At 34.1% G+C, this 20407-nt stretch overlaps 1 protein-coding gene across 1 annotated transcript in view; it reads right to left on the bottom strand.

The window, feature by feature from the left end:
- Nucleotides 1-944: 944 nt before the first annotated feature.
- The window catches only part of LOC149784066 (uncharacterized), a 93903-nt gene continuing 74440 nt past the window's right edge, over nt 945-20407 (bottom strand). Inside the window, exons 16-23 of the mRNA XM_089932167.1 lie at nt 17604-17746; nt 17027-17216; nt 16617-16736; nt 14125-14279; nt 13141-13263; nt 12385-12499; nt 5986-6079; nt 945-4275 (exon numbers count right to left, since the gene is read on the bottom strand). Of these exons, the coding sequence (XP_089788293.1) occupies nt 4143-4275; nt 5986-6079; nt 12385-12499; nt 13141-13263; nt 14125-14279; nt 16617-16736; nt 17027-17216; nt 17604-17746 (1073 nt within the window). The 3' untranslated portion in view covers nt 945-4142. The remainder of the gene's footprint in view (nt 4276-5985; nt 6080-12384; nt 12500-13140; nt 13264-14124; nt 14280-16616; nt 16737-17026; nt 17217-17603; nt 17747-20407) is intronic.

The raw sequence follows: 20407 nt of genomic DNA, 5'->3' as shown, positions 1-20407 counted from the left end.
CTGGTGGTTGATAATATTTTATGCGCAATGCGAAATAGCGAATTCTGTCAAACATCTGTCTGGTACTTTCGTTTATTTCCTGACATAATTTGAACGCATATTGCCTACTTAATGTTAGTTACATTATCTATTTCACGTTTGCTTAGTACCACGACAGGGGGCCCAGAGTGGCCAAATGGTCTAAAGCGCTCACCGTTCTGGATCACTCCCATCTCACCTCTGTCTGTGTGGGTTCGAGTCCAAGGCTCGGCTAGCGTGGGTATGTGGGAAAGCCTGTCAGTAGCTTCTCGTGGGTCGGTGGTTCTTCTCTGGGTTTTCCAGGGTCCTTCCTCCAAGTTATACTGGCCGCCATGTATAGCCTATCTTGTACTGAAAAATGGCGTTAAACCCTAGAACAACAACAAGTACCACGACTATATATTTAAAAGTTGTGTTCACTACTACAAAAATTCTAAACGCATGGCTCTTTATCCAGGGTAGGTCTCTTCCTAAATGAAATCTTTAAGGTTTGCTATACTTTTAATAGCTACCTTCGATATCTTTTGAATAGAAGACCTCCTTCAAATTTATTCAGTGTCATTTAAGTTCTCATGCAAATCTTGTGCTGCCACCTTAAATGTATACTACTTACCATTTCTGTACAAAGGATCTCTAATTCTTTTTGCTATGATATTATTAAAATTATATCAATTATTTTCTAGCTGGAATGCATACTACCAGAGACATTTCTTACTGCAAATCTCGAATGTTTTCTATTTTATGCAAATATTAAAAATCTTCACAAAACGTGTATTGATATAGTGAGGTATCCTACGGGCCAGGAACATGTCCCCCGGCATGTAGAGAAGTAATAATCGCATTCAAATATGCTTCCATGGGGTCGAGTGTGATTGCGTTCCCATTACTCTTTCAGGAAGTGGCTAAAAAAAGAGTCCAAGAGGAAACAGAGCTAGATATATTTAATGAAAGCAAATTAAGACATGCAATCAATTCAACAATATTTTCTTACTTACTGTTCTTTGTTCCTAATTCCATAACTGATAGATGCCTGAAGCAAACGTTCTCAATGGCAATGACAAACAGATATTGTGCCATTCATTTACGTTGCACCGTACCAAGCATGACTTACAACAATGGTCAACAAGGAAGATGATGTAAGTACTTTAGACCTCATACATATCAGATTTGCTGCATAGAAATATATTGTAATGGACATAAATAATAATAAAAATTCAAAAGTTGAAACAAAATGCACACATTTTATTTCCTTGGGTTAAATGGGGCAGAACTTATTTATCTTAATACATTTTAGATCATCAGATCCGACAACTTAGGCCCTATCGAAAATTTACAATTAATTCAGAAACGAAACAATTTCGAGATTTTCAGACTTTTCAACATTAACTAATTAGACATAAGTAATATATTTTCTATAAAACGTCTACCCGAGTCTCCATTTTGAATTCAAACTTTTTATGCACTTAAGTTCTCGTTCTTACAAACTTCAAATGAACAATAATCAGCCTATATTTATAATTTTTCTTTGTTCTGTATGTCACGTGCTTTACCAGTTATGCCACAAGAGATGCAAGCATATGGTGCGAAACATGCCGAAAATGTCGATCTGAAAATCTCACTAGCTGAGTCCAGGAAAATCGGTCCAGTTACTAGAACAATACACAACTGGTCATATATGCTTTACCTGTATAGTAACAATTGTTGTTGAATTCGATATACTCACAGCAATACTAATGTGATGGTGAATTTCCTTTCGGTGTACATTTTCTACATAATATTCACCTCAATTCGAGACTGTGTAGAATGCAAAGATTTTAGTGCGATAGAAACAGAGCTAATCAGAAAAGAACGCAGATATCTGAATTGGTAATAGAACGTTATCCAAGGCAGTTCATAAAATTGAAATCGCATTTTGTCATAAAGAAAGAAAATCATCATATGTACAACATTGAAGTTTACTTGTGAATAGACTGAATAAATACTAAACGAAATAATTACATATAATATATGAAAGGTTTTTAAATGTATTCAACGTCAAATGGTCTGCATGATTCAGATTATATTACTCACACCATGATAAATTGGATGTCTTTCTTGTCACATTGAGTTGTATATGTATGTATCAGGGTTTTAAATAATATCTTTATGTTTGTTGTAGTACCTTTACATCTCAGGAATTGGGGATATCAGGTTACTGCTCCATGAAACGCGTAATATATGTTAAGTATACAGCAAAGTGTTTAAATTTTACAATACCTGCAAAGTAGCTACTTGACAAGAATTGAAAGTGTTTCATGTTTCAATAGTTGTGCCCTCCGACAGCTTTAGTATGGTCTAAAGAAAGAGCACCAGGGACAATCTACGAAATTTTAATCTGTTACTTGATAGTTGAAAGAAGCAGATGTCAAAAGTGAAAGAATTTCATATATACGTTATAGCTACATTGCACTAATTAGTAAGTTCAATTGTGCTTTTACCATAAGGACTCTATTTAACACTTCAAGTGATCTTTAATTCAGCCTAATCAATTTCAATATTGCAAAGGCAATGTACTCTGGAAACGAGATGCTCGAAGTGCAAAATATTTATTAAGGCTCGTTATTTTTGACTGAAAAGTAGATATATTAATATGGTTTTATTATGTAACATTTTACACTGCCACTGTAAAACGACCTAGGTCTGTCTTTGTGAATATTGTTTTCATTATATGTTTCAAGCATACAAAACTCACTTGGCCTTGCGAAGGTTGAAACGAGTCGTATACCAAGCACATATTGGATATCGATTACGGGCAACGTTTGCTCCCAGATCTGTTCAATACAACTTAAACATGTAAAAAGGACACAAAACCAGTTACAGGAAATCAAAATTAACATTGCACATGATGGGTGTATGGTTGTTGTTATCGAATTTAAGTCTTTAAGTACAACATCCTGTGAAGGATTTGTATCCTATTAAATATAGTCGGCAAATTGCGACAGGAATCCACTATATGTCACTTTAAAGGTGAGGCAGCTCTGGACTACATGTTTTGCAAGCAACGCAAAATTTAATCAGTCATTCAAGCAAGTCATAACTCCTACTGTTTTGCTTATAGACGTGTAGTTTCGTTAAATACTTTTAATAAATGTTATAATTTAAAACGGCATGAAATGCTTTCAGAAAATATTAGGCAGCATTCTGATAGGTACAGTTTTAATCGTTTTTGTTTTATTCTATCATTTTGATTGTTAGATGTATTCTCTACTAAAATTAGCCCTGAATATATAAATAAAAATATGTCCTGTTTATGCTCTTTAAGGATGGCAGGAAGGACGACTTCACCGTGCTTGCTAGATTGCATGATAAAGCTCCAAATAGAGTTAGATCTCTTTGATCCTGAACATTCACGTGAAGTAGCATTCATATTATTGAGGTGTTAAGTGTCTGACTCGTTCATATGACTAGGTACAAGGCTGAAAACTTATTTTGACTCATTCATATGATTAGCTACAAGGCTGAAAACTTATTTTTACTCATTCATATGATTAGGTACAAGACTGAAAACTTATTTTGACTCATTCATATGATTAGCTACAAGGCTGAAAACTTATTTTGACTCATTCATATGATTAGGTACAATGCTGAAAACTTGTTTTGATTCATTCATATGATTACTGATACTTATATGTCGAGTTAAATGTATTAGTAGCACATAATACAATTTATCAACGTTTGCAGTACCTTGAAGTATGTGTTCTATGATGGTAACCTAGAAAATGTACTGGTATAGTACCTAAATTGTTTGAACTGTTTAAATGGAACTACTTGTATATCATAATCTGTTTTATTATTCATTGTTCACAATACCTAATATTTACACAGAATACATCCATCGATTACAGGATCACAAAATAATACAAAGGTTGTATGATACACTTGATATCACTGTACCAACCTAACGTACAGATACCTAGGTAATAAAATAGTCTCAGAATTTATATTTAAGCTAATATTTGAAATGAACATAAGATTGCAAGCATAAAAATATCCCATTGGTATTAAATATAACCTTAATGAAAAATCAACATGTTAAGCATCGTATTAACTAGAAAATAATGGTACTGAAAATGACTTGATATTCATTAGCGTTTATAGTAGTAAAAGTCATCTCCGGCAGGCTGGGTGAACAACTGTCCAAGCTCCTCCTTCATTTCAGTGAATGTTGGTCTTTTGTCTGGGGATTTAGTCCAGGTTCTCTGCATCAAACCATACCACCTATCAGGAAAGAAAAGAATATCTGATATCTGCAATGATGGCTGAGAATGATTAACACCTTGTTCACAACAAAATAACTTCTTCATTGGAACATGTACCTTGGCTTGTAGTTGAAAGCGTATATTATAAAGGAAGGGATCGATATACCAGAATAATTAAATGTATAAAACAATTTAGTACAGAATATATGACAGTTTCACATGAATACGAATCAATCATATAGTAAGTAATAAAATGGCAATTAATAAAAACTAATTAATATTTTGGATGCTTCATTAACGTAATCCTCTCTCTCTCTCTCTCTCCCACACATACACACACCCCCCACACCCACACACACAACCAGAAATAATAAGGACAAAGGTGATAATAATGTTATTTTATATAATAACAATAAGACCGTTGTACAAGAAGCTTTGTCGTATTCATATTTTACAATAAAGATAATTCTTTATAATGGAACGTCAATGATAATATTTTGATGGGATTTATTTATGTTTATGTTATGATACAGACAAGACAAGTAATACGTGGTAGCGATTAGATAATATAGTATGCCACCTCCATACCACGAGTAAGTCTTGTTTTTTTTTTTTTTTTTTTTTTTTTTTGTTGTTGTTGTAACCTTGCAGAAACATTGTAACTGATTGTCGATTATCAATTAATGGAGTATCCTAACATATATTATTAACGAACGGAGTATCGCAGCATCGATTATCAATTACCAGAACATAGTAGACACCGCTGAAGGCCAAATTTACTTCTAGTTTCTGCTTCCACTAAGCAACAACACATGTACTACAACAATCTGTTGTTACTGTGCTCTCGCTCTCTCTTTCTCTCTCTCTCTCTCTCTTCATTACTAATGACACTTTCTTTGACAATAATGGTGATGGTGATTACACAAATGGCGAATATTAGGATGTTGATCTGAAATCATCATTAATGTACGATTTCACTACAGTGGTATGCATTTCACAAGCACGAAGCTGTATAAAAAGATAATGTGAATACAAATTTGAAAGAAAAGGAATACAAGTAACGTGTGACAATTTATGCATCATAAGGGTATAATACTATTATCTCTCACTTAACAGCATGGCATTAACTATGATTGTATATAATATTATCTCTCACTTACAGCATGGCATTAACTGTGATTGCATATAATAGTATCTCTCACTTATAGCATGGCATTAACTGTGATCGTATATACTATTATCTCTTACTTATAGCATGGCATTAACTGTGATCGTATATACTATTATCTCTTACTTATAGCATGGCATTAACTGTGATTGTATATAATATTAGCTCTTACTTATAGCATGGCATTAACTGTGATTGTATATAATATTATCTCTTACTTATAGCATGGCATTAACTGTGATTGTATATAATATTATCTCTTACTTATAGCATGGCATTAACTGTGATTGTATATAATATTATCTCTTACTTATAGCATGGCATTAACTGTGATTGTATATAATATTATCTCTTACTTACAGAATGGCATTAACTGTGATCGTATATACTATTATCTTTCACTTATAGCATGGCATTAACTGTGGTTGTATAATAAGTTTAAAAGTAGTCTATAATTTTTATCGTATTCAATTTATGATACTAATGACATAAAAACTGACTTATTCATTACAGCTTGATTATTATGATATATCTCAACCCGGAGGTTTATATAAAACGTACGTGTCATCGCATAGCTCTGGTTTTGGAAGACGTTCTCCTTTTCTCAATCTTGCAGATAGGTCACGGCTCTTGATATTGGGATACGGAGTCTGGCCTGTATGAACAGAGATATATAATAAGCTATAATTAGGGACAGGCAGAGGAGAGAAAAGTCAATGGTTTTGAAATACTTTAGATGTTTAGATTGACATAGGTATGCATAGATATAAAAAAGATGTACTAACACACGCACATGCATAAAAACAAAATATAGATATATTGTTCGATTGCCTTGTCTATGATTAAGATGGTTTCCATCTACGATACGTCACGGAAATAAGACTTTAAATTTGGACTTTATATTAATTGAGATGTATGGAGGAGTGAATCGAGCTCTATATCAGCAAACGAGGCATGCAACCGAAATAGATTTTGTCACTCGAATCATTTCATTTTTATGACCTAACATGGCCTTTCAGTATTGATGCTGATTTTATGACGAAAAGGATTATATTCAAGTTCTACCAAAGCATGATGCGAAGATAAAAACATTATTGATCCAGTAATCTTTGACTGCTGATGCATTGTACGTCATTTTACAAGGTAATTGTAACACGTTTCTTCAAGTCGAGAGTCATTTGGCAATAAGAGCTGTGTATCATTTTATAAGAAAATACTCATTGATATGATACGAGAGTGAGTTTCGTTAACTCCAGCTAATTTTGGCTTTATGTTATCGTCACTTAATTTCTTTGTGATATTCACTATATCACTAGGTACAAAGAAGCAAGTTTTCGTTACTGTATTTACCAAGGTTTATAATTTCTGAATGAAACTGGAAAACATGATATACGAATACTGAAGTTTTCGGCTGTTTCACATTGCCGAACATGTGATTAATTTGTAGCAACCAATGAATAAAGAAATGTGCAATTTTGCCCACAAATTTTATATTACTTCAGTGTTTGTTATTATCATAATCAATATGTATCACGTGATTTCAAGTAACCATGACGAAACAAGTTGCTTGTTACCCATGACAAATCACACTTTCCGTCCTAGACAAATCTGTTGGTCCGGATTTGCGAAATGTGATCATTTGAAAAGGTTGAAGGCATAGTAAGTGATGCAAATTAATTTTCAAACAAATCGTAGTTATTTTAATATGTGGATCGCTTTTCGGATCGCATTTTAATATGTGGATAGCTTTTTCGCAATTCCTACTTCATTACTTTGTCGCCGACATTTACGATATTTAGAACAGTTGATCCTATTCTCCGAGTTTGTATTTGAAGGAAAAACGATTAAAAAAAGTAGAAAATTTTATGAATACATATTTATTTTGATTATTATTTGTATTAAAGATAAGTGTCGGTGCTAATATTTAGCAAATACAGAACTATAGCCGTATTCATCCCAACAATTGTCACCAGCAAAATGTGCCTGAGTAACGTTACTGGAGGAGAAAGGGAGCTAATTTTGATTGCATCGAGGTACCTATATAGAACTAACCAAAGGTTTTCCTATAACAGTTAGATTTCAGTCTACATATGGATTATATTAATAGCAAGACCTTTGAGAGTTGTTACAATATCTCAGAATATATTTCGGATAAATTACAATGTTTAAGACCGGATGTTCCATTGGATTACACTTAGATATTTTTAATGTAGGATTGTAAACATGAAAATGTATTATATAATAAAACAATCCACATATCCTACAAGCTGTAAATAAGGTAATAATTTCAATACCTGATATAATCAGTTAGTAGTGAGGGTGAATGAGAGAATCGGAGTACGTTAACGATATCAGAACTCACTTTATTCTTCCACTCCAACTAAGTTTTCTTTTATTACTAACCATAGTGTAACTAGTGTGATCGTATAATAGTTACCTGAGTTCAGTAATAATCATACAAAAAGAAGCATGTGGTTGGATTATTTGGAATTGTTGCCCTAATAACAAAAACAGCATCTGTCACTCATCTTACAACAGTCTTAGGAATTGTAAAGTATTGCAAACAGAGAAAAATTTCAAGAACTTTAAAATGACATGTATCCTCTGATACATAATACCTACTTGGATTGTATCCACATAATCGATTGGATTGTGTCCACATACTAGATTGGATTGTAATCATATAGTTCATTCGGTGATTTTTCACTATCGTACACAACAGAAAACAAACAACGCAATTTCTTCTTGCTTGACGGTATAAGATGCCAGTCGCACATTCTAATAATGTACATGCAAAAAAACATACAAACAAATAAAATAAAGCAAAAGGAAAAGGAAAAAAACAAACAAAACGATATAGCACACTGTTAATATTAATGTTGTACTGACTACGGTATCTTACTGTATGCGGTAATCAAACATTGCCAAGCAATGTACTGCCACCCAGAGCCTCTGGTGGGAACTCATTCGCGCAAATACGAAACAAACATCAGTTATGTTCAGTCATGCACAAATATGCATTAAAGGAAGTTTAAGGTAAATATTCATGTTCTAGTGCATTCAGTAATCGTCATGCATTATACGGTAAGTTCTGCCAATAGCTTGCGCACGAAAATCTCATATCTTGACTTCCGGTTTAACTATAACAACACCAAGTGACGAACGGTTTAATATAAAGGCTTCACCTAAATAGAACCTTATGTTTACAGCATAGTTTCAAGAAAGGTGTTGGATTTATCTTCCAATTCATTCTCATATTCTCCATTTGATAGTCCGGGAATTAAGTCTTGTACTGAGTAACCATGCGTGTGAAAAACTGTTTACGGAGGAATTCATGTATTGTTCCGTATAAACCGTCACCAGATAGGCACAACAATTTAACTTTCAGCTGATTCGGGGTGAAATACAAGTATAAGCATCGTGGATAAAAATTCGCCGCCTCAAATATCGACTAAATTTCTAAAGTCTACATTGAGAATCAGACGGCTGTACATTAAGAATTAGAAGCACATATCATATTAATTGCATCTAGCGTCTAAACTACTTAAAAGATTATTTATCGTATTCTTTAATGCGTAACATGTACATATTAATCGTTTTTAGACATGATTCAGAAATGGAATTTCCATGAAACTACACAGTAAGCATAGTTTTCTTAATTAACTGTCCAAAATATAATAAGCATTGGAATTTAATCAATCAGTACAATCCATTCAGTTCATTAGAAGAGGTGATGGAATCAGTTTTCTTCCTTTTAGATGAGAACTTGAATGGTGAAACAAAATTTCTTCCATTATGTAAATCTGAATTTAGAACTGAATATGTATTTCACGTAACATGATAGTAGACATTACCAAACTGATTTCGAGACATTCTGTGATATCAGAACATTACAATACTAAAAAATTAAAGAGAAGACCTAAAACAATTAAATGTTTCACCTACCGGAAGCTGAGGTCCAGACTGGGTAGTCCGTTTATTAAAATAATACATTCACTTTGAGCGACATTTCAATGTAACATTAATATAGTTACCCACTTTTGTTGACATTAAGTTAATACATAAATAGGCAAGCGAGACAGCCAGCTGCAGTGAAAAACAAACTGCAACATAATATGTTGCAACGAAAGCTTCAAATGCAGGCGACAAATAGCAAGGTACTTCAAGGTACATTTACGTCAAGCAAATCAATATTAGCAGTAGTCTAAAATAAGATTATTCATGACGCATGCAATATAGATATATTATCAGTTAATATGGAAAGGAGAAACATTTAAGGTGTTGTAACACGGCAATATGCCACCTCGTGCGCATGCGAAATCGGTTCCTTAACGACATCGTCATTTATTAAATCATTCTCAAATAGTTGTTTAAAACCAAAAATACACCTTTGTTAGTTGGCACTCATACAACCATTGCGGAGCCGAGACATACCCTATTTGGGTACATGTGTTTCACTGAACTACAATACTAAACTACAGTCGACAAATTCATGACCAATGAACGTAATACCTAGAATTACTTGAAATTAATCACCTTTTAGTTAATATCTGTTTTCTTTGTGGATAAAGGCTCAAACCAGACATTGTTTACATTTACAAGGTCAAAAGGAACACGATGATAAAGAGTCTCGTTATAATTTTTTATTGTAACATAGCATCCTGAAGTTAGTTTTTTTCAGTCTATTGCATTATAAATTGGATATATTAGGTTATGTCCGGATGCAACTCACATTATAACATGACTCTGGATAAAGTAGGTTATGCCTGGGGCTACTCACATTGTAACATTATCTTAGACATCTAGTACAGTAGGTTACGTCAGCGCTGCTCACATTATACTATTATTTTAGACATTGGATATAATAGGTTATATCTGGGCGTTACTCACATTATAAGGTAGTTATCTGCGATCATTTACTACTGGGACGAAGTATCGTATTTCACGAAATGTACAAGGACGCACTATTTCAGGAAATCTTAATTATGTCATTATTTGTATTTGATGTTTCAAAATAAACATAGGATTGCTTTTACATCAAGGTTATTTGATATTTCACTTGCATTCTTTCACATACATTCAGTACATATGGACAGATCGTTGAAAGAGACAACATATCAAGTTTTCAACAATTTGCAAATACAAATATATATATATATATATATATATATATATATATATATATATATATATATATATATATATATATATATATATATATATATATATAATTGGGAATAAAATGTCTTTCGAGGAAATGTACAATTTTTAAACATTACTTTTATAATATTAACATTATAAACCAGAGAAGAAAACAATAACATGAATATCCTGTACCAATTTTCATCATGTAATGCGTGGAATTGAACCAAACTTTTTAATTCATGAATATTCGCTCGTTACAAACAGAGAAACGTAATTGACTGTATATAAAGATTCAAATACATTATCAACATACTGCACTGACCAATGCAGGTGAATAATTGATTACAATAACTTAATGATTCTGCTTTGGTAAACGCTATCAATCTTAAGAATTTATATAATTTAGGAAATGAAACAACTATAATATTAAAATATACTATTTTATTATGGAGACAGTACGATCCATCTTTTAGTTCTTAGAGAAGATAAAGGTATTCAGTAGTGAAGATATTCAACAGTGTCAAACATATAACGTATATCCTTGCATATAGTTGTCTATAAGCAATATCGAACTGCAAATAATGCACAACCGTTCGCAGGAGGAATTAACTAGGCTATAGATTCTTTAAAAAAAAGTTGTTTTGCTATCCACGGTCGGAACATTAGTTTTCTCTGGTACTCGGCCTCAATTAATAGTTAGTTGTGCGAGTAGCGGAGTGCGTAACAGGCAGAATACAAAAAAATGGAACCTGACAGAGTATATTTCTTTTGGGTGCTTGACCATTGTCCGTGATTGAGGGTCGAGTAGATTTGGTATACCTGACTGTTATCATTTTTGAATTAGTTATTTACTTATATTTGAGTTCAAGGTCTAGCACTGTCTACAATTTAGAATATTCTGGAATCGAACCTTAGAAGAACATCATGGTCATGTTATTTTTGTCGTAGGTGTTTTGTATAAAACTTTTTCAACAAAATTAGTTATTCATATAATAAGATCAGTCTATTACATAATAAAACCATATCAGTATATCATAAGACCAATCTATTACATAAAAAACCATATCAATATATTATAAGATCAGTCTATTACATAATAAAACCATATCAATATATCATAAGATCAGTTTATTACATAATAAAATCATATCAATATATCATAAGATCAGTCTATTACATAATAAAACCTTATCAATATATCATGAAATCAGTCTCTGAAATCATTTTCAGCTGTTTCCTTATATAATCTGAGAGGAGTCGTTTATTAAAAGTTATTCATTTTAATTACAACGTGCTCATTGATTCTTTAGACAAAATCACCATTTGGGGATTATTTTGAATTCATTCAAATACATTCTAGATTACACCATTGTTATTCAACAAAGATGTTCACACATAAACCTATTCAAGGCAATTTGAACATTAGCCCATTAAATATTGGAATTCATTCAGAACATTCGATATTTATGGACTTGTGGATATAACTTTTAGGATCAGTAGAATTTAGTTCACAAAACTGTACTTTCATCTCAATTACTTTACTGTTTAATTTTGATAAATAAATTTATTGATTTTACGAAGCTCGTTTGTTTCTCATATTTCTCTTACTTAGTCTAAGACCGTAGAGTCGTAACAATACATAGGTGCGTGACAGAGTAGGAGAGTCAAGCATCTAATGAAACCGATTCGTTCGATGCTACAGAAGTTATTAAGTAAACAGATTTATATAATGTTGTACAATGTCATGCGTTTTGTTTGTTCCTTTATTTCTGTTCTGACTTATGTATCTTGGGAAAAACGAGATAAAAGACTTACCGAGACTAAATATCTCCCACAGGACGACACCATATGACCACACATCGCTCTTCTCGTTAGCACCGGCAGTGCTGTCCATACACTCCGGTGCCATCCATTTTATTGGAATCCTCTCCTGTAATAAATAAATAAATAAATAAATAAATAAATAAATGGTGATCATGATGACAAACCAGCAGTGGGAAAGGAAGAAGCCAAACGAGTCTTATGTGATCCTGTTATATATAAATCTTTTTAGCTCTCCAACAACAGTTAGACGTATATAACCTGGTACTATGAAGCTAATGAGCGATAACATAAATTAAATTGTATAATTAGCAATATGAAATACGACTTATCCAAACCATTTTACTTCAGGCAGTAGTAAGAAGATTTATCAGGGCTGAATATATATATATATATATATATATATATATATATATATATATATATATATATATATATATAGAGAGAGAGAGAGAGAGAGAGAGAGAGAGAGAGAGAGAGAGAGAGAGAGAATTTCTATCGTTTGAAATATGTGGAAAGAGCACTGAAATATTTTAATAAATTAGGCAGGGGATTCTTTGAAAAAACAAGAGTGGGCTAAATTAGTGAAAATCGGTCAATGAGAAAAGATGTGATAAAGAAAAGCATCATGGCAAAAGGTGAAGAGCGTATATATATATATATATATATATATATATATATATATATATATATATATATATATATATATATATTGCTTCCTTTCTTTGTATCTGCTAAGAAAATACCGACCTTCTTTCCCGACTCGTTATCGCTATCATTCAGTTCAAAATTCTGAGGTCCGAACCCGGAAATTTTCACTTCATTTAAGACGTTCAAGAGAATGTTTCTAGCAGCAAGTCGACGGTGAACAATCTGGAAAGTTAAGTTTATAAAATAGAATCTCAGATCAAGCACTGTGCAAGAGAAGAGACGCCTAGGCATTTGTTTAGATTATGGGATGAAAGCTTGAGAAATGAAATGATTCACATTTTCTTACGGATAAAGAACAATGAATACGGATTGATTACGGATTGCATGTAAAGACTTCAGCATGGAAAACTTCTTGTAAGACCGTTGCGAAACCAACTGATGAAGAAACTATTCATTACAAAGATTTCATTTTATTGTATTCATTTATTTATTGAGCTTAGCGTGAAGGTATTTTATTAATTTGTGTATGTCATGTTGGTGGTGCTATTTATCAACCTACTGTTAAGTGAAAAGGAGAAGTGTTATAATCTTCACTGTGGGCTATTGACCCGATCAGCCCTCCCACATGTCGTTAAAGGCGACTAATTAATGCAACCTTTCTGCACTGGGATATGTCCAGTCATGTTGTTGCAGCTGAAAGGGTCTTTGATTTTTTTTTAGGGATTTACGCCATCTTGGGTTTATTTTCGTTTTCTATGCCTTCATACCTGGCATTACACACCAGATGCTATACATACATGCATGCATACTTACTTTGATCTTCCTTGTAAAAAACATATTCTGAAGTTGTCGAAGTACTATGACTTGTTAAGTGATAAAATAGGGACGAAATATATCCAAGGAAACTGTGAACAATATGTTCATGTATTTAAGTACAGCACATTTTTGACATTAATTCACTGAGCTGATGTTTATTAGATGTTTACGATGGTGCCATTTTCGCATAAATTACGTACGAACAGAGATGTAAGATGAAAGATTATGGAAACGATCCGTATAGCCTAACATTCATACTATACCAACCTTTTTGGAAACAAGGAATTCCATTCCTTTACAGGTATCCAGTCCAAAGCGGTATAGGTTCTCCTGCAATTCCATGGTTACGTTATTTCTTTGGCTTTCCAGGTAATCTCTTAGGCTTCCATTTTCACAATACTCGTATATCATGAATGGACCAACTTGGAAAAGGTAGAACATAGTTATTTAATACAGTATTATCGTGATTACGTCGAAGAAACGAAATATAAAATAAACATACGATTCAGGAACTCTCATGAAACTCTGCTGCTTGACTTGTTATACTTGTATTTAACGACCTGTAAATATCAATGACATTCGCAACCAACACGAAAAGAACTTTCAACCCATTTTTCTACTCCTTACAAGATTGTTACTGATGCTGATGGTACAGATAAAGGAGACGAAGCTACTATGCAGCTACCAGTTTATTAAATGAAGATTACATGGAAAGACCTGAAGTATTTTGCTAATCAGGATATTCGATCGACTCAGACTAATATATATATATCATGAAAAGGCTATAAACAAGTGTCCCAAGTTCAGATCCTTCATTCAAGATAGGCATCAGTCATGTTGAGCAATAGCGATGAGGTGGTATCGAGTCTATTCCGTAATATATATATGTGTGTGTGTGTGTGTATTTGTATATATACATTGCACCAACATGTCATGAACATATCCAAGGCTGCATATATATATTGTTGTTGTTGTTGTGGGTTTTAACGCCATTTTTCAGCACACGATAGGCTATGCATGGCGGCCAGTATTAATGGTGGAGGGAGAACCCAGGAAAACCTCGGGAAGAACCACCGACCCAGGAGAAGCTACTGACAAGCTTTCTCACATATCCTCATTGGCCAAATCCTAGACTCGAACCCACGCAGACAGAGGTGAGATGGCAGTGATCCGTAACGGAGAGTGTTTTAGACCACTCGGCCTTCGTGTCTAAGTTCAGTGGGCAATTCATTCCACGTTGCTCGGCCCTGGTATGCAAAAAAATCTCGGTCCATATGACTTTGTTTTCAAAGTGAGAATAATAAGTTTACGATTGTCAGAAGAGGAGCGTAAGTATCTTGCTGGTGTGTACACATCGGTGAGGTCGGATAGGTATGTTGGACAAGAGTTCGTCAATGAAAGGTAGCACAGAGAACAAATTTTGTGTTTGATTCTGGATCGAATGGATATCCAGTGTAGGGTACAGAGCAGCGGGGTGGTGTGCTCTGATCGTGGTACTCTAAGTATGATCCGAGCAGCTGTGTTTTGAACTTTTTGAAGTTTCTGGAGCAGATATTGAGATGAACCAGACAGAGCTGAGTTACAATAGTCCAGTCTTGAAAGTACTAATGAACACACAAGTGTTTTAGTGGCATCAATAAAAGATATTTGCGAATTGAGCTGATGCGTCTCAGCTCAAGATATGCAGCCTTGGATATGTTCATGACATGTTGGTGCAATGTAAGAGTACTGTCCAGAGTAACACCTAGGTTTTGTACTGATTGTGTGAATTTAATGTTGGTGTTGCTGATAATAATATTTTGAGGTAAAGGATGTGAAGTAGAAAGTCTTTGTGTTGTAATCAGAATGGCCTCAGGTTTATCACCATTCATCTGCAGCTTGTTACATGTCATCCATGATTTCACATTAGAAATGCACCTCTCAACACCTTGGATGGTAGCATCAACTTCATTTGGGTGGCTATATTTGTATATGTGCGTGTCATCAGCGTACAATTGGTGAGACACTGGATGATGATTTATAGTCTTGAGAGCGGCTGAGTGTATAGAATGAAGATAACAGGTCCAAGAACAGACCTCTGTGGAACACCACAACATAGATCAACTGGGCTGGAGTGTATTCCATTTGCAGTCACAATGTGTGTCCTGTTGACCAAGTAGGACTTGAACCACAGTAAGGCTGTATCATAAATGCCAAATACATTCTGGAGACGGTGAAGTAATATATCATGGTATATTGTGTCAAATGCCGCAGAGAAATCAAGGAGGGTGAGGACTGTAATCTTTCCGCTATCCAAAGCAGTGAGAATGTCATTAACTACTTTTAGAGGAGTAATTTCAGTACTGTGGCAACGGTGATATGCAGATTGTACATTGCTAAAACGATTGTTTGAATTCAGATGAGATACAGGCTGGGATAGAACAACTTTATATACCAAGGATTGTGTTGTCGTGATGTTCAACTATATACATTTATACAAGTATACGTATGTTCAACAACGTTTTATCTGATTTAAAAATATTTTCAAACATTCCTTCTACAGCTAATGGTAGTAAAACGCAACATATTTTGTCATAATCATTGTGCATTTTTAAAATTAATTGTACTCCGAAGGAAACTTTATGTAGTTTGTTTGCTTGACATGCATGTATGCACGTGCATTAATATGTAGTCGTGACAATTTTTAATATACAACTTTTACAACAATTAAAGTAATGCTTATATTTCTCCTGGACAAATTTAACGATTTGTTAACTTACTGTCATTGTCGTCTACAACGGCCCCAATAAACCTTAGAACATTTGGATGATTTACAAGCTGAGTGCCGCTAAAATTAATTTTTGCCATCATCAGTTCCTTGTCTCTGTTAGTGTAGCCCTCTGTTGAAGAGAAATTTGAAACAAATATTTTGTTTTAATTTCAAACTTCCATACGAATTGAATAAGCATATAATTAACGATTTGCAAGTATTTCTGCTGTCATTATATTTTCTAATGCTATCATTAGGCTTGGCACAAAACCAACTTTTCAAAAAATATAACGTTGGAGCACGACTGTACACTGAACAAATTATAATATGAAATAAGGAATACCTAACTCTGAGAGAGAGACAGAGAGAGACCGAGACAGAGAGACAGAGAGAGGTAGATAGAGGGAGAAAATTTATAACCCTTCAGGCACTTGGCGACAGCACTTTCTTGATTCCTTGCGTCATAAGTCACGGACACTTTGAATATGTTGGCAAAATGACCACTCTTCAGAAGACTTTCGAGAATGACGTTATTTCGACTCATGTGCCAAGACTGGCGTTCATCAAAATTCATTCCACCGTAAATGTACATCTCGTCCTCATCACTTTTCTGTAGAAAATAACCAAACTTACTGTTTATTGTCATTAATATCGCCTATAAATTGTAATATGTAAATTCTGAATTACTTAGTTTTGTTCTTTTCGCATATTATGCAAAATTACATACTGAGCGATGACTAATTTGAAGAGGTCAATATATGTCAATATGACGTTATAAGAACCGTGTCACCGGTGCATGCTTTGCAATTTACATAAACTCAAAGCACAGAAGTTGCTCATGAAACTCACAACACGCAATATGTGTTCAAAACTCTTACATCTTTAAATGCGATCGTACTTTTAGTTTGCGAGTCAGATTCACATCCATCGCCTGAATAAATAAATTACACAATCCTACGCAATGAAAAATATTTCACATCAACAGAAATTTACTCACGGCATATGCATTCTTTGAACGTCTCCTGATCGTGTTTCTGATTCGGACAGTCATTGGACGTAAGCGTTCTCTGACAGGCTCAAGCTTCCCCCTTCTAATCAAGACTATTATTACTATGACCAAAGCAATGATGATTGCAGCAGCTGCAGTTGAAATAAAAGCATTATTGTTATATAATCGAACATCAAAAGATAACAGTTTTGAGGCCCACGGGAGTTTGCTGTAGTTTCTGATTTTGTTCAGTTTTGGAGGTTGTAGAGGAGCAAATGCTTTGCAGGATGTAACGTGTCATTTTAATGACGCCAATAATTCGAGATAAAGATGTTCGAGTGATCGAGTTTATATTGCATTCATTTCTGTTTCTAACATTTGTCTTCAGCATAGTCAGCAACCTTTACCTTAAGTTCATTAACACGAAGTGTACGTTCGATCGTGCGAAGCAGAAATATACAGAAAGTATATGTTGATTGCACTAAATCGCTTGATTCTTATGTAGTGTTTTCGTGTGTTTCTGATCTCTATCCAAAAGCTTTAATGCAGTATGACAGAGGTATATCATTGAACACACACACACACACACACACAAACACATAAACACTCAAACACACACACATATATATATATATAATGTATGTATGTATGTACAACGGAACCAGAACAAACCGACACCAGCTCTCATGCACCAGCAACCTGATCAACACGTTGTGCTCTCAGTCGGAAAAGAGAGCAGAACAAGGTAAAAGGTAAGAAGTCGATGTGCACAAGAAGTCAGTCGCTAGGCAAACGGTAAATAATATTAAGCTGGTTGTACATAATGTGTACTTATCAGTATAATTATCATTATTATATGCTCATTTTTTCCCTGTTAACTTTATATTGTCAGAATCGTTCAATATTCCCCGATACTGAACGCGCGCGACAATACACATATAGCATTCACGTGAATAAAGGAACTACTTTCTATTGTAAACAAACAATGACGCAGACGTACTTTAGATTTGTAAACAAATCATATACACTCGCGTAAGAGGCTCTTTACGTTGTGGTTGTTTAAATTTGTTTCTGAATGAACTAAAACATGTTTCGTGGACTGCAATAAAACCAAGTTGTTTTTGCACATTCCGCGTTGATACAATGTTATGGATTTAGGCTAGCTACATTATATAAAAGACGTAAGATTATGTCCTTACAAATAACATACAAGTGACAAGGCATATACTGTAATTTCGATGATAAGTGCAATTGCATCCTCCTTACTGCACTCAAAATGAAATAAGCATCGAATTCCATAGCGTCCTTTTGATAATTGCAATTGAAAGACTTCATATTTTTCCCACGTTATGATTTCAAACATTCAGTGGCAGAAACAGAAACACATTTGCAGACGTAAACACGCTTCTCCCCCGCCACTTCAATCCGATGTATTTCATGTATAATTTGCACAGATGAATCCAGTCCAAAATCACAAACGTTCGTTGAATCGAAACAAAATACCAAAAGATATTCATTCCAGATCAAATGGAAAAGTTGTTGCAATGCGCATTCATTCACAATATGACTGCAAATTTCAATTTTAACTAGACACGCCATTTTCGTTCGAAAGTTCTGTCGAGCGCGCGACTAAGTTCAAATTTATCTGGGTGGAGTTATGTGCGCATTAATAATGATGTCATTGTGTAATGACAAATCTGGACTTGTGTATTTAGTTTGGAATACGGCATTCATTCATTTACATTGTTTCTTCTGGTGTATTTTGTTTGTATAATTAAACCTTAGGTAGAATAAAAAACATGAGCATATAATAAAAAGGTTACTGCATTTGTATGGGAAAATATGAACCTGCTTTTTCGGAAGGATATATTGCACTCACAAGTTCGTACAGTATTCCATCCAAAACCTCGTTCATATTTTCCAATACAAATGCAGTAACCTATAATTATACCTATTATTACACTTATTGTATACTTATTATTATATGCGTGTAGATAAGAGACTGGAATAGAAAGTGGAACGTGCATCATAATCACCAATATATTGTTATTAGTGATATTGTTGTAAATGGAAAATGTCATGGAGTGAAAACTAACAAATTGCGGGTAAAAGATAAACAATTTTTTTTGCTAAAGTTTGAACTTGCCCGCTTTAAACAAAAATGCGATATATGTGTGAGCATTTCTCCACTCTAGTACTTTACAATTTGATGTGCAAGTAGCTGAAAATGGGGATTCTGGTTCACTTTCATCACTGTGTGATGAAGGAGTGAGCAGAAGAGCCTCTATAAAGCTACACTACTGGGTTATGGGGGTTCTGGCTCACTTTTTTTATTTGATGGATTATCCTGTTTACGTGAGACTGGCTCACGTTTTACCGATGGGGATTCTGACTCACTCTTTTAGAGTTGTGCTTTTGTAATAGAATGTCTCTTCTGTGCTTCCCCTGGAGTGTAGATAGGTTGGGACTCAGTAAGGAGAGTCAGGACCCAGAGTCTGAATTAAGTGAGGAGGAGTCTCATGAGTGGTTAAAGCGTGCGAAGGAGTTGATAGCGTACGGATTTGAATTATGTGCCTGAGATGATATATTGTGAAGAGAGAGATGAGGAGGAAAATGACTGAAGAGGCGTAATCAAAGTAATCAACGCCCAGTGCAGCGATACATTCAGCAGTATTACATCAAAAATAAATTGAAGCGTTTTCATTTGTCGGGGTCTCAGCGAAATGACTTTCATTATTGGCTGAATAATGTGACTGGAGTTCAGTTGGCTGATCGTGCGAACTTCATAACAAATTGAGGATGTGTTCAAGCGT

Source organism: Sinohyriopsis cumingii, chromosome 14 (assembly GCF_028554795.1).
Source record: "Sinohyriopsis cumingii isolate HCF-2022 chromosome 14, ASM2855479v2, whole genome shotgun sequence".
Classification (NCBI taxonomy): Eukaryota; Metazoa; Mollusca; class Bivalvia; order Unionida; family Unionidae; genus Sinohyriopsis; species Sinohyriopsis cumingii.
Note: the sequence above shows the minus strand (reverse complement) of the source record. Positions and strands in the feature narration are given on the sequence as shown.